This window comes from Argentina silus (genome assembly GCF_951799395.1).
Source record: "Argentina silus genome assembly, chromosome: 2".
In the NCBI taxonomy this organism is placed as follows: Eukaryota; Metazoa; Chordata; class Actinopteri; order Argentiniformes; family Argentinidae; genus Argentina; species Argentina silus.
This window is the reverse complement of record NC_139656.1, coordinates 32,421,717-32,437,788: the sequence shown is the minus strand read 5'-3', so window position 1 is coordinate 32,437,788 and position 16,072 is coordinate 32,421,717. Positions and strand designations below refer to the sequence as shown.

General features: G+C 43.2%; 1 protein-coding gene across 3 annotated transcripts; it reads right to left on the bottom strand.

Annotated features, from left to right (window-relative positions):
- Nucleotides 1-9,172: 9,172 nt before the first annotated feature.
- havcr2 (hepatitis A virus cellular receptor 2) lies at nt 9,173-13,997 on the bottom strand. 3 transcript variants are annotated; one of them, XM_083665570.1, is made up of 8 exons: nt 13,934-13,997; nt 13,108-13,277; nt 12,116-12,299; nt 11,710-11,796; nt 11,281-11,397; nt 10,826-10,893; nt 10,452-10,560; nt 9,173-9,514 (listed from the first exon to the last, which is right to left on the bottom strand). In XM_083665570.1, the coding sequence occupies exons 1-8, from the start codon at nt 13,977-13,979 to the stop codon at nt 9,456-9,458; spliced, it is 840 nt and encodes a 279-aa protein (XP_083521696.1). In that variant the 5' UTR covers nt 13,980-13,997; the 3' UTR covers nt 9,173-9,455. The 3 variants fall into 3 exon arrangements, with proteins under 3 accessions (XP_083521696.1, XP_083521697.1, XP_083521698.1); XM_083665571.1 differs by having other exon boundaries at nt 10,452-10,557; XM_083665572.1 differs by having other exon boundaries at nt 10,846-10,893.
- Between the last annotated feature and the right edge of the window lie 2,075 nt (nt 13,998-16,072).

The following is a 16,072-nucleotide window of genomic DNA, read 5'->3' as shown; positions in this document are numbered from 1 at the left end:
TCGTTAACTGCTGGAGGATGCTAAAGACCTGCTGGTTGGCGGTGTAAACGGTCTTCATCACGCTAGGTATGCTAAAACATCAACACACTGCACGCGTAGTTATGAGTTTCAAGCACTTTTTTAAAATGTGTTTTCAGGGCATTTCTGCTTCATTAGGATAGAGACAGTAGAGATTGACAGGAAGGATGGGAGAGAGAGAGGAGGGATGACATGCAAGACAGGTCGAGGGTCGGAATCAAGCCAGAAACCTTGCGATTACGTGGTGAGCGCATTAGTGTGTTACACCACTAAGCGCCCGCGAGTTTCAAGCACTTTTACAGACTGTAGACTGTATACTCCATTTAACCACCACTTTTATCCATAGCGACTTACATTGCAGTGAGTGCATACATTTTTCAGTATATACGGTCCCAGCAGGAATCAAACCCACAACCTAAGCGTTGTTAGCGCCACGCTCTACCAACTGAGCCACAGAGGACCACAACTGTAAGAGAAAAATATAACAATATGCTCCAAATATCACAATATTCAATCATATTGTATCACAGCCGGACGCTAATCTGAATTCTCATTCACTTTGTCATTTAACATCTGTAAAGCATAAACTGTAAAGGCATTCAGGGTTTTTTCCGTACCTTTCTGAATGGCCAATCTAACATGATATTTTTGATCATTGAACCATCCGGGGATTTGCACGCGGCAGCCGTAAGTTCCAGAGTGTTTCTCAGTAGCATTGAGGATGGTCAGAGAGACGTCCCCTTTCTTCAGATCCCCCAATAACTGATATCTATCTGAGCTTCTATTGGTTATTCTGGTTCCATCAGTTGAGATGATTTCATCCGTACACCCATAGGTTGGTAGGAGTCCTCTCCCCCAGCATATCGGCACTACTCCGTGATAGTTGATGTCATATTTACATGGCAGAGTGACACTCTGGCCCTCGATACCAACGACCTTTAATTCACTGCTTTCACCGACTGAAAATGAGATAGAGGGAGGGGGAGAGAGAGAGAGAGAGAGAGAGAGAGAGAGAGAGAGAGAGAGAGAGAGAGAGAGAGAGAGAGAGACAGTGTGACAGAGAGCTTTACAAGCTTAATCATTTAGCAGGTCAGAGGGTCAATGTACTTTACATTTCACAAAATCCTTTATTAGCTTGCAGCTTTTCATCTGATTTTGAATTAAAGCCTCGTATTCCTGTTGTGTACTGTTGATTCTAGGACTATTTTCACTCTATTTGCTGCCTTCAGTTCTTCAACTGCCATTGCTCATGAAAAAAACAACAACATTGTTCCACCACTCTAGACGCCAGGCTGGAGAAATGAGCTGTCCAAGTAATTAGGACTTCAGTGCATCACGTACCTGCCAGCAGACAGAAGAGAAGCCATCCTGAACTGTGTAAAGTCTTCATGATGAGGGGATCTCATGCCCACACACACACTCATTAGTCTCAAGCCATCCGTACTAGCGAACGTGGTACGATTGGAAATAGGGAATCAAGTTTTTGCGAAGGGAGAAAGTGTTCAGGTGGTTTCCAGTTTAGTCAGAAGCAGAAACATGCTCACATTGGTTCTGGTTTTTAACGGTTTCACTTCCGGTTTTATGGATGACATGGAAATGTGTTTAATTCTCAACATTTTATACATTAAGTGACTGTAATGGTGTTCCGAACTCTATGACAGATCTGCCACTGGTCACTCTGTACTGTATGTAGACAGCTGGGTCATGTAGACAGCTGGGTCATGTAGACAGCTGGGTCATGTAGATAGCTGGGTCATGTAGACAGCTGGGTCATGTAGATAGCTGGGTCATGTAGACAGCTGGGTCATGTAGACAGCTGGTGTGATGGAAATCTTTCAGTGAACAACAATAAACGATGTTTGGTCTCAGTTGAGAGTTTTAATGCATATAGAAAGTATTATACAACGTTGGTCAGCTGGATCAGCATTCCTTCACCAACAGTGTGGATTCAGATACTGATGCCGTGGCTGAGGAGAGGACCGTCCTTAACTCCAATGCTCATACGTCATAGGTTTAGGGGTAAACATATCTTGCACCTGTTTGCTGATAAAGAAGCTGGGAAAGAAGCGTAGGCGTTGTGAGCTACTATCTCAAACCTCAGCCTGCAGTTAGGAGTGTTCCAAGGTCACATAACATCTTTGATACAAGAGAAGGAGCAGTCGGTTTTGGTTCTTCCTCAGTCACATAATTAAAAATAACAAAGTACATTGGGTCACAGAGAGGTCAATACATTTCATATATGACTTAAGCAAAATAGTACAAATATATTTTTTGCCACTGGGTCATATAGACAGCTGGGTCATGTAGACAGCTGGGTCATGTAGATCCATGATAGGACCATCTGCGGTAGGCTTCCTGCTGAAGACAGGTGTGTGTATGTATGTGTTTGTGTGTGTGTGTGTGTGTGTGTGTGTGTGTGTGTGTGTGTGTGTGTGTGTGTGTGAGTGAGTGCACACACTGAGGACAAAAGTAAAACCATTTCAGAATTGAGACTCAAAAGACAATCTTTTCTCTTTCATTATCCAACTAAATCACATTACAATTTTGTTCTGTCATCAACATTTAACAACTGGCTTGGTGTGAGTCTGTCCAGGAGGTCCTATGGTCACTCTGTCTGTACAGTAGACTGCTGTATGAAGTAGGTTCATGGACCCCTGATGGGGTCTTCACATTGCCATGGTCCCACTTCTTCCATCTCCTCTGGAGTGGTGGGCTTCCTGCTGCAGACAGGGGAGGAACTCGACACTTCTCCTCGATTGCTGGAACACCTCCGTCCTGTATATGTGTGTGTGTGTGTGTGTGTGTGTGTGTGTGTGTGTGTGTGTGTGTGTGTGTGTGTGTGTGTATGTATGTGTGTGTGTGTGTGTGTGTGTGTGAGAGAGAGAGAGAGAGAGAGAGAGAGACAACAACAGAGACAGACAGACTTTTAGGACAACAGAAATGGCTGTGTAAGTCACCTCTTTTCCCCAAGGTGTGAAAACTGTTTAATCAGGTTACAATGATAGAATGTACTGATTAAATAAGAAAGGGATGACAGAAGTGTTAGTTTAAATTGTTGTTTAAATGTAGTGTTTCAACTGCTTACTGAGAATAAGTCCTAGGATCAGAAGAGGTATGAAGATGGTGGCTCCTATTCTGAGGATGTTTCCTACAAAGACTTCAGTCGTGGCTCCTATTCTGAGGATGTTTCCTACAAAGACTTCAGTCGTGGCTCCTATTCTGAGGATGTTTCCTACAAAGACTTCAGTCGTGGCTCCTATTCTGAGGATGTTTCCTACAAAGACTTCAGAGTTTCCCTGGAGAGAGGAGAGACAGAGGGGATAAAGGGTGCACCTTAACCCTGCTGTTATGTTACGGGTCAAATTGACCCATTTTAGAGTTTAACATCACTGATATGCATAACTGAATTTAACTGCATTTTTTTCAGCATGAGCCTTCATCTAATCCTCTTGGTAGGGGTAATGAACTTGAACTGAATTATATATATATATATATATATATATATATATATATATATATATACAGTATATACAGTATATACTTTTAGTTAGTTTTTAGTTTAAATCCAATTAATAAAATTTAGAATAAGTGGACTTGTGGAAGAAGGGGCTTGAGGGAGTTTCCACCACATTTCCACAGTTCTTCAACTGCCATTGCTCATGTTCTACCGCTATAGAGGCCAGGCTTAGCCTTAGAACACATTCAGAATAAGCGGACTTGTGTAAGTTAGTTAGTTTTTAGAGTCTTTTAGAGTTAGTTTTTAGAGTCACACTGCAGGCAGAAGAGAATCAGACCACTGCCTCTATGGCATACTGTATACAGCTGTGGTTGAAATGTCAGGGTTTCGTTTGAGATGTGGTGAACAGAGTGAACTGAAACAGAAACGTCCAAGTAGATCTGCATCTTACGTCATTACATGTGGGCCTTATCTTAACAATATAGATTGCTCTCTTTTACAGCCACATTTTTATATTGAAACAGTAGCAAATAACACATTATTGTAAGATCAAATGAGCCTGAATAATGCTTATTTTTTGGTGTATACAACCACGCTCACCAGGTCGAGTGGTGTGGATTCGTCGAAATGCGCGGTCGAATTCCTGGTCCTGTTACCTAAATAGTGACAAATCACTCAATTCAAGAAAAACTCCAAACGAGGAAGGACTGTTTGTTATGTAATACATATGTTAGTTGTACTGAACCTTATGGACTGAGACTTGCATTTTATGGAGTGTTTTTATGCATGTTAGATGTGTTACCTTGTGGTGTTGAGGTCATGAGGTCAGGTTTCCTGATTGGAGACGGTGTAACAGGTCCCTGGTCAGGTGCTGAAATGAAAAACAGAATCATTTAATGCTAAAAGCTCTGGTTTAACAATGTGTAAATGTGGCTAATTGAAAAAGATCACAATCAGCACCAGCCACATCAATGGTTCATTCAGAGGAGGATGATGGAGGTAGAAATCGGAGGATGTGCTCATTGTAATGCATGGAATGGAGTCGGGAATGGTATCAAACACGTGTGTCTGGTAACAGTACTGATTCCGTTCCATGCATTACAATGAGCCCATCCTCCGATTTCAGCATGAATGTGCTATTGCTCACCTCTCACAATGGCCAAGCTGACGTGATTCTTCTCATTATTGAACCATCCGCGTACATACACACAACAGCCGTATGTTCCAGAGTCTCTCTCAGTAGCATTGAGAATAGTGAGAGAAACATCCCCTTTCTTCAGCTCTCCCACTAACTGATACCTATCAGAGAGTCTGTATGCCACTCTAGCTGCAAGGGTTGAGAGGATTTTATCACGACACCCAGCATTGGGTAGAAACCCTCTACCCCAGCACATGTCCCACACTCCATGATTGACGTTGTATTTGCATGGCAGAGTGACACTCTGACCCTCGATACCAACGATTAATGGGTCACTACAGTCACTGACTGGAAGAGATGAAAGAGAGACACACAGAAGACAGATGGAGATAGAGATAGAGATAGAGATAGAGGAGATAGAGGAGATAGAGAGAGAGAGAGAGGAGAGAGAGAGGAGAGAGAGAGAGAGAGAGAGAGAGAGAGAGATAGAGAGAGAGAGAGAGAGAGAGAGAGAGAGACAGAGAGAGAGAGAGAGAGAGAGAGAGAGAGGAGATAGAGAGAGAGAGAGAGAGAGAGAGAGAGAGAGAGAGAAGAGACAGAGAGAGAGAGGAGAGAGAGAGAGAGAGGAGATAGAGAGAGAGAGAGAGAGAGAGAGAGAGAGAGAGAGAGAGAGATAGAGGAGATAGAGAGAGAGAGAGAGGAGAGAGAGAGAGAGAGGAGAGAGAGACAGAGAGAGAGAGAGAGAGAGAGAGAGGAGAGAGAGAGAGAGAGAGAGGAGAGAGAGAGAGAGAGAGAGATAGAGGAGATAGAGAGAGAGAGAGAGGAGAGAGAGAGAGAGAGAGAGAGAGAGATAGAGGAGATAGAGAGAGAGAGAGAGGAGAGAGAGAGAGAGAGGAGAGAGAGACAGAGAGAGAGAGAGAGAGAGAGAGAGAGGAGAGAGAGAGAGAGAGAGAGGAGAGAGAGAGAGAGAGAGAGATAGAGGAGATAGAGAGAGAGAGAGAGGAGAGAGAGAGAGGAGAGGAGAGAGAGACAGAGAGAGAGAGAGAGAGAGAGAGAGAGAGAGGAGAGAGAGGAGAGAGAGAGAGGAGAGAGAGAGAGAGAGAGGAGAGATAGAGGAGATAGAGAGAGAGAGAGAGAGAGAGAGAGAGGAGAGAGAGAGGAGAGAGAGAGAGAGAGAGGAGAGAGAGAGGAGAGAGAGAGAGAGAGAGAGGAGGAGAGAGAGAGAGAGAGAGAGAGGAGAGATAGAGGAGATAGAGAGAGAGAGAGATAGGAGAGAGAGAGAGAGAGAGGAGAGAGAGAGGAGAGAGAGAGAGAGAGAGAGAGGAGAGAGAGGAGAGAGAGAGGAGAGAGAGAGGAGAGAGAGAGAGAGAGAGAGAGAGAGAGAGAGAGAGAGAGAGAGAGAGAGAGAGAGAGACAGACTTTTAGTGTACAGTCCACAGAAATGGCTCTGAGTAAGTCCTTCCTCCCATTTCCACTCAGAGGGGAAATCTCTTTAATCAGACTACAATGATAGAACTACTGTACAATGAAATAAAGAGAGAGAGACTCAACTTAATGTACTGTACCTGTACTTTTTGACATGCAGTAAAGAAAATAAATGATCTGCTATTCTACTTCATATGTCCTTCATGATTCTAATCTTTCTGGCAATATCTAATTTACGGCCTATTTTTCAATCTTGATAGATTTGACCATCAACTAAATCTGAGTTTCAAACCTGCACTGCAAATATTGTGTGAATTACTTTGTGGTTTAAATGTTTATAGTTCAAGATCTCTCTTAAAATTTACATTTTAACGAAACGTATAACATTGTGTCATACTGTACATACAGTATAAAGACCAAGAAGTGGCAGAGCTTACCAGCAAGCAGACAGAGGAGAATCCAGATTAAAATGTATGTCTCCATGATGAGGTGGCCTCCTTCTAACATCACATACAAACACACACAAAGACTCTCTGTGAATCAAAGATGTGGTCTTTAGTTCTAACTCAAGTCAAACCTCCTGAGCGCATGTCCGAGGCTGTGGTGTGCTTGGGCGTACGTGACGTTCTGGGCCAAAATGAGTATTACATACAGTATATCAATAGAAAGCTCCTGGTGAGATCTGTCAAGTGGTGAAAGGGCCTGACTGAGATTGTTAAAGGCAATGAAATAGACGGTATGAACAATAACCCGTCACAATACATTCAGTTCAGAATCGAAATGTTATTTTTGCTCTCCTGTAAAACTCAAGTGAACTGAAAATGTCTCTTGAGCCCCTTACGCACCAAACCCACATCCTCTTCTCCTGCCAGGTCGCCTCCAGTGTGTATGTATGAGGTCACAGCTCAGATGCAGAGAAGTGATGCAGGGCCTCCAGGAACCCTTGCACAAGAGGTAAAACACACTATTTCTGGTAAAACAAAAACTATGGTACTATTTTAGCATAACTTTATTTCCAAATATGTGATGTTTACAACAGTTCAACACCAAATTGATGTAGCGGTAACCTTGTTAAGAGACAGTTGTACTCCATGTGAGGCATTACAACAAAGCTTTATTAGAGGTCAACAAGCAGACATAGAGTAAATTAAAGGTTTTTGTCTATGTTTTGCAGTCCCTAGTTAAAACAAGAAAGTGACTCTCCCTCATTAACATCCAACAGTTCAAATACACATTGAGGACAAAAGTAAAAACATTTCAGAATTGAGACTCAAAAGACAATCTTTTCTCTTTCATTATCCAACTAAATCACATTACAATTTTTCTTCTGTCATCAACATTTAACAACTGGCTTGGTGTGAGTCTGTCCAGGAGGTCCTATGGTCACTCTGTCTGTACAGTAGACTGCTGTATGAAGTAGGTTCATGGACCCCTGATGGGGTCTTCACATTGCCATGGTCCCACTTCTTCCATCTCCTCTGGAGTGGTGGGCTTCCTGCTGCAGACAGGGGAGGAACTGGACACTTCTCCTCTGTCTCTGAGATCCCTGGAATGAACTTGAACTGAATAATATATATATATATAGATATATATATAGATATATATATAGATATATATATAGATATACTTTTAGTTAGTTTTTTGTTTAAATACAATTAATAAAAGGGAAACAAATAACATGTTTATCCCTGAGGTGGACTTGTGTAAGAAGATGCTTGAGGGAGTTTCCGCCACGTTTCTTACATCAGTCAGTTCTATTTCGATCCTTTAGGGGGCGTGAATCCTCCGATTTCAGCATTAATGTGCTGAACAGCCGTATGTTCCAGAGTCTCTCTCAGTAGCATTGAGAATAGTGAGAGAAACATTTTCACCCTCATGCTTTTAGGAAGCGGCTTGAGGAAGTTTCAACCACATTTCTTACAGTCAATCGGTAAATTCCTTTTAGATCCACAAGGGGGAGTGAACGAGCACATACTTCAGCAGGAAGGGAAGAGAATTACATCACAGCCTCAATGTCATAGACAGCTGTGATTGAGAAGGTCAGGGCTCTGTTTGATACAATGTGAACGGAGAGAGCTTGTACAGGGGGGGTACGGGGTGAAGAGGTCTCTAGGGTTGGGGTTAGTATAGAGAGGGTGGTGAGGGTGAAGCGGTCTTTAGGAGGGACTGTTAAGATGTAGCCTGAAGAGATGGGTTTTCAATCTACGGCGGAAGATCGGAAGTGGTACATATAGTACATATAGTGGTACATATAGTGGTACATATAGTGGTATATATAGTGGTACATATAGTGGTATATATAGTGGTACATATAGTGGTATATATAGTACAGCATAACGACCAGGCTGTAGCAGAGCTTACCAGTAAGCAGACAGAGGAGGAACCAGATTGAAATGTAAATGTTGTGAGTCTCCATGATGAGGTGGCCTCCTTCTAACATCACATACAAACACACACAAAGACTCTCTGTTCCATCTATGGGCTTTTTGGTTCTAACTCAAGTCAAACCTCCTGAGCAAAGAACGTTCTGTTCTGCGTTCAGTTAGCAGCCTGATAGCAGGTCACACTGCTTTCCTTCGATGCAGAGATGTACATGCATTGCTTTGCCTCAGGGAACTGTGCGCAAGAAGTCAAAAAGAGATGATCAGTCTGGTACTATCTTTCAACAACTTTGTTTGCAAATATGTGATGTTCACAACAGTTAAACAGCAAATTGTTGGACCGGTAACCTTGTTAGGAAAGAGCTGTACTCCAGGTTAAGGTTTACAACGGTGCTTTGGTAGTGCCAATCAGATAGATAATATTGCAGTCCCTAATTAAAACAAGGAAGTACCCAAAATCGCTGTTTTAATCCCCAGATGTGAGCCAGTGATTGGAGGGTTGCTGAAATCACATCTAACTGGCCAGCAGCTACATGACTCATAACATGAGAATAAGAAAACACAGAATAAAGACCTCATAAATGAGTAGTAATAACAGATGGCTGTATTAGCTACTTGTTAAACACTTATAAGCAACAAATGAGTGCCTTATAAGTTTTCCCCATACTAGTGTTACTGAAAACAACTAAGACTGCAGTAAAAGCATTAAGCTGAAGAGACAATCTTTCCTTTTAAATTACATTTATTGGACTAGATTTTCACTTAAGCAAAAGGTTTGCAAGTAGTATTGTTAATATATTAGTATTAGTGTCAGCTCCAAAGTGATTCATTGCACACATGCACTTCATTGCAAATGAAATAAGAATATTAATCAGATCACTACAGTAAATGAGAATATTAGAAATGCATAAACAATTTAGAATTGTTCAGTTCTCAACATTTGATCGAAGATGACATACATGAGTGTTAATGGTCCTGTATCGTGTGCAGATCTTTGATCTCTGTGTTTCTATTGGTCCATCCCATCATGTCATCGTCATGGTGACTCCAGACAGTCCTCTCGTCTGTCTCTGCTATTCCTGGAACGCCTCAGTCCTGTGCACACACACACACACACACACACACACACACACACACACGCACGCACGCACACACACATACACACACACACACAGCCATGCATGGAAAGAGAGTGCGTGTGTGTGTGTGTGTGTATGTGTGTGTGTGTGTGTGTGTGTGTGTGTGCGTGTGTGTGTGTGTGTGTGTGTGTATGTATGTGTGAGTGTGTGTGCGTGTGTGTATGTGTAAGTGTGTGTGTGTGTGTGAGGGGGGGCGGGGGGGGGTGAAACAGTCAGACAGTTTTAATGCGCAGTCAGCAGAAAAATCTGTGATTCCCCTCTCTCACTTCCACTCTGACAAGGAAACTAAAGTTATTTTCTCCCACAGACCCTGAACACAGTAGTCTAGTCAGCCTGACATGACCTCACTCACAACCCTTCATATACAGAGTTCTGCTATTCTCCATGTTGGCACCAAACATTCCATGTCAACAACATTCTAGAAGGCATTCTCAGTGGAATTTCCAGTCATTGTTATGGAACCTTCGGATCCAACATGGCGCCCAGTAGTAGAGTTCCTTTATACTGCAACAGGCAGAGTTTGCCGAACTCTGAATGAACTCTGTATAGATACGTATTGCTCTGGGCTCAGCAGTCATAGTCAACCAATTAAGATGTCTACAGAAACACACGTATCTATTTCACATTCACTGATTGAATAATACAGTACATCATTTGGTCCTCTGTGGCTCAGTTGGTAGAGCATGGCGCTCTTTTGATCCCTGCTGGGACCATATATACTGAAATGTATGCACTCACTGCAATGTAAATCGCTTTGGATAAAAGCGTCAGCTAAATGGTGTATATTATCAGCTAAATGCCATATATTATCAGCTAAATGGCATATATTATCAGCTAAATGGCGTATATTATTATATATATGATCATTTAATGAGGATCAATACTTCACTCACTGAGGAGGAGTGCCAGGATGAGACCAGGGAGGAAGACGATAGCTCCCATCCTGACCGTGTTCCCCAGGTAGCTCTCTAGCCGCCCCAGGGGAGGAAACCCTCTGTCCTGCTGGGGAGGGACAGACAATACAGAGGTGGCCTTGAGGCTTTGCGATTGGGTGGAGAGTAAGATGTAAAAAAACATGTTGAAGTAGATTTGCATCTTAGTTGTGAATACAACCGGTGTGGAAGGAAGCAATTAAGGCAGTTACAGCTGGATATTTTAGGCATGACGACATTTGAGATGCTTGATGTCAATAACAGGACAGTTTGGATGTATTTCTTCATGTGAGACATTTCTGATGTTGTTTACTTCATAACCAGCAGGGCTTTACCTCCGTTCTCTTGACCTGACCTGTGATTGGCCCAGTGGTGTCCTCAATGACATCAGGACCTCCCTCATCTACAGATAGAAAAAGATTCAATACATCACAGACCTTGACTGGAATATCAACAATACAAACTACAGCATGTGACAGGGGGGGCTGGGGGAGAGAGAACTCAGAGGACGGGCTCATTGTAATGCATGGAATGGAATCAGGAATGGAATCAAACCCACCATTCCGTTCCATGCATTACAATGAGCCCGTCCTCCGAAGTCTACAGTAACTCCACCAGTCTCCGCCTGCCCGACAGTGACATACTTTTAAGGCAAATACTCTCCTGTTGATACTGAATAAATTGTTACTTCTTAGGTTAAATTAATCTGTTATTAATCTGTTATTTTCCCAAATTTGAACATGATATGATAAGAGTCTAGAGAAACTGTTGTATGTGTAGATGTGGATACCTGCTGCATTGACAGTGACAGTGAGTCCTAGTGTGAGGGTGGTCCCAGGTGTGTCTGTGAGGGGCTCTGGGTGTGAGGCTGGGGCATCGGTGAGAGCAGAAGCAGTCTCAGTCTCATCTGATCAAACAACACAGAAAGGGAAGTCTTCAGTACAATCACTTCTATAATGTATTGCTTGAGCAGGGGAGGCTGGCGGAGGCAGAATTGAAGGACAGGCTCATTGCAATGCTTGGAATGGAATGAGGAATGGTATCAAATCATTGCAATGCACGGAATTACCATTGATACCATTCCTGATTCCATTCCATGCGTTGCAACGAGCCCGTCCTCCGATTTCTACCTCCACCAGCCTCCCCTGATATAAAGGCCGGCAAGTGTAGTTATGAAAGGTTTTCTGTTCTGTAGGTCTTCATCAGGTACGTTCCTTACCTTCTCCACTGTACTCTAGCGCCAGATAGCGTTCAGGTGTATCTGTGACGGGTGGTGGGTGTGTCGGGGCAAAGGTGACAACAGGTGCTAGGAGCGTTAAAAACACATACGTTATTGTAACACAACGAGGAAAAACTTCACAGATCTGATCAACTTTGGCATCAAAGTGAAATCTCATTGAGGTCTTTATCAAGAGAGACCTGTTCTTTCTACAGGTACACAGGTGAGGCTGGTGGAGGCAGACATCGCAGGACTGGTGTGTTTGATACCATTCCACATTCCACATTCCAGGCATCATAATGAGCCCGTCTTCTGATTTCTACCACCCCCAGCCACCCCCTACCTCCACCAGCCACCCCCAGCCACCCCCAGGTGAACTTGTTTCCAGGTGACTTTGGGTTCTCACCTGGTCTAATGATGAGATGGACGGTGTGCATCAGGTCGTTGAACAGTCCTGGTCGCTCCACGCGACAATGGTAGAACCCTGCGTCTTCTTCTCTGGGGAAGTAGAGAGTCAGGGAGACGTCTCCGCCCTGGCTGTCGTCCAGTCCTCCAGGCAACCTGTATCTGTACGACCTCCTGTAGATCACCTAGCAGTAGTAGTAGTTAAGTAGTAGTAGTGGTAGAGGTAGTGGTAGTGGTAATGGTAGTAGTAGTAGTAGTAGTAGTGGTAGAGGTAGTGGTAGTGGTAGTAGTAGTATAGTAGTAGTAGTAGTAGTAGTAGTGGTAGAGGCAGTGGTAGTAGTAGTAGTAGTAGTAGTAGTGGTAGAGACAGTGGTAGTAGTAGTAGTAGTAGTAGTAGTAGTAGTAGTAGTAGTGGTAGTGGTAGTAGTAGTAGTAGTAGTGGTAGAGGCAGTGGTAGTAGTAGTAGTAGTAGTAGTAGTAGTGGTAGTAGTAGTAGTAGTAGTGGTGGTAGTAGTAGTAGTAGTAGTAGTAGTAGTAGTAGTATAGTAGTAGTAGTAGTAGTATAGTAGTAGTAGTAGTAGTGGTGGTAGTAGTAGTAGTAGTAGTAGTAGTAGTGGTGGTAGTAGTAGTAGTAGTGGTAGTAGTAGTGGTAGTGGTAGTGGTAGTGGTCGTGGTCGTGGTCGTGGTCGTAGTAGTAGTAGTAATGGCAGTGGTAGTAGTAGTAGTAGTAGTAGTAGTGGTAGTAGTAGTAGTAGTGGTAGCAGTCGTAGTGGTAAAATCACTTTTACACAACCAGGAGATCTTGCCATGGTAGAATTGTACACCAATTCACAAGCATAACAATACACAAACTAGTGCACCTTCTAGCACATGACTGTTTATGCTGTGGTATGTATGTTGTTGGATGCACAGTATGCTCGCACTTTTACTGCCCTAATAATTGCCCCTCCGGGATAAATAAAGCATTTTGAATGAAGTTGAACTGAGTTGTACCTTTTCTCCGTCAGTGTAGAGAAGCGTGTTCTCACAGCTGAACAGGGACGGGGCCCTCCCTCTCCCCCAGCAGACCTCTGTTCCACTCAGGGTGGCAGAGTCGTACCTGCAGGGGAGGGTCACCTTCCTGCCCGCTACGCCTACCACTGTCTCCATAGAAGCAGCACACACTGGGAGGGGGGGGGACAGTGTCAGTCATATTACACACACGCACAAACGCACATACATGCACGCACACACACATGCGCATACACACACGCGCATACACACACACACACACACACACACACACACACACACACACACACACACACACACACACACACACACACACACACACACACACACACACACACACACACACACACACACACACACACACACACACACACACACACACACACACATGTATGCACGCACATTGTGGTTCTCTGTGGCTCAGTTGGTAGAGCATGGTGCTAACAACGCTTAGGTTGTGGGTTTGATTCCCGCTGAGACCATATATACTGAAATGTATGCACTCACTGCAATGTAAGTTGCTTTGGATAAAAGTGTCAGCTAAATGGCATATATGTAATTATACGATACATTACTTATTTGTTTCTTTGGAATGTATTAAAACAAGTGCCTTTGCTACCAGGCAGCTATTTACACTACCAGGCAGCTATTTACACTACCAGGCAGCTATTTACAGTACCAGTTGTGTATAACACCAGAATGTATGTCCCCAGTGTTATGCTTACCTATATGATCACCTTGTAAAGACTAGATAAATACCAGTGGAAAAATGACTGTAAAATAAAATCTGTATAAAAACAAGACTTACATGCCAGGAGCGCGGCTGTGACGAAGGTCTGAAGTGGAGACTGCATTTTCCTCGTGTCCAGTGACGGCCGTCGAACAGACAGTTCTGTGGCACCACTTCCTTTTTCAACGTTATTTATAGGGAAAGAGAACAGTTCTCAAATGGGAGTTTGAAAGGGGTCAGAATTTTGTTTTCGTATTTATTATTATATTGGACATTCTATAACTAAGATTATCATGAAACTTCATGTACAACCTAAGTCACGTTTCAATATCAGGGCATATTGTAAACACATACAAACAGTTCTGTGCTGTTCAGGGGAGGCTGGTGGAGGTAGAAATCGGAGGACGGGCCCATTGAAATGCATGTTTGATACCATTCCTCATTCCATTCCATAAACTCGTCCTCCGATTTCTACCTCCGCCAGCCTCCTGTGCTGTTCTACTACAGAGTGTTAGTCATATCAACGCCTGGCCCACAACCCACAAGACAGCCATCACCCACAACCATAGATGCCCACTAGGGGGAGTAATTAGGCTGTTTTAGAAACACAGAAATCATCACGACTGAATAGAATATGGACCAATCAGCATTACTGAGGGAACAAACCCTGGGTCCAAACCCTGGGACCAAACCCTGGGACCAAACCCTGGGACCAAACCCTGGGACCAAACCCTGGGACCCGATGATCCACCCTTCACTCTGAAGTCTGCACTTGGTTGGACTCTTCCCTACATGGATTTGAAAGCCTCACCCCCCACTAGCCCCCTGTACAAGTTTCTCTCCTGTTAATAAAAAAGAAAATCCTTCTTCTAGCATTGTGACTGCCAACATGGTCCTTGGTGGAAGACACACAAGACTAACAAGACATGCAAGAAATACATAAAACACAGACATGTATGTGAAATACATAAAACACAGACATGTATGTGAAATACATAAAACACAGACTTTTTCACATAAAGCATACACTGTACATTGAGAAACCATGAAATGAAAATGCACAAGGCCTTGCAGGGGAAACTGCCTTTTAATAAAAAATAAATAAATAAAATAAAATAAAAAATAAAAAAATAAAAATGCTTCTTCTAGCATTGTGACTGCTAATAGCCCCTGGTCCTAGCATAGATGACTTTTTCTTATGATGACTGATGGATGATGATTCACTTACTTAGACAAATGTATTTGTTGTAAGTCGCTTTGGATAAAGGCGATAAATGTAAATGTGAATGTAGGATTGATGTAAAAGCCCAATCCTATCCTTTTAAATCCACATGGGGGAAGATCACAAGTACATACTTTAGGGGAAGGGTGGAGGAGTGGGACAGAGTGTGTGTGTGTGTGTGTGTGTGTATGTGTGTGTGTATGTGTGTGTGTGTGTGTGTGTGTGTGTGTATGTGTATGTGTGTGTGTGGTTTATATAACACGTGACCTGTTGTTTGTTTAGACATTTAGCCAAGAACAGAAATCTCTCATCTGTCTGTGACATCACACACGACAGGATCATAATCTGGTTGTGTAATTCAGGAAGTGTCAGTGTAAGGCATACACTGTAGTGGCAAGGGATTGTGGGAGGAAATGTTGAGTGCACATGTTTGGCTTGTACTCATCTTGTGTTTACATCTGATTCGTGTTCGACTGTATTGGGACCATTTCAAGGGAATTTTGCAGAGATAAAGTACTGGTCTTTGTAGACAGTTTGCAACAGTTCCACAGCCCTCAGGCTGTCTGAGATCCTGTTTGTTACATTGGTAGGTAGCCTGGCCTCAGATCTGTGTATCAGGGGAGGCTGGTGGAGGTAGAAATTGGAGGACGAGAAAAGGCGCCAAACACCGGCTCATTGCAATGCATGGAATGGAATGAGGAATGATATACCATTCCTCATTCCATTCCATGCATTACAATGAGGCCGTCCTCCGATTTCTACCTCCATCAGCCTCCTCTGTTGTGTATGTGCTTTCTAGCCAGCTCCTATGATGATCATTGAGATGTTTGTCATGGCAACACAAGCAACTAATATACAGCCCTGGGACCAGTAGCTATCAGTGTGATGTATTACTTTCAAACCTTTCTCCATCCAGAGGAGACTAAATGGGATTAAACGACCTCTGCTGTGTCCAACACAGAGATGCTGGACGGCAGAGATGAGTCTCCATTCCA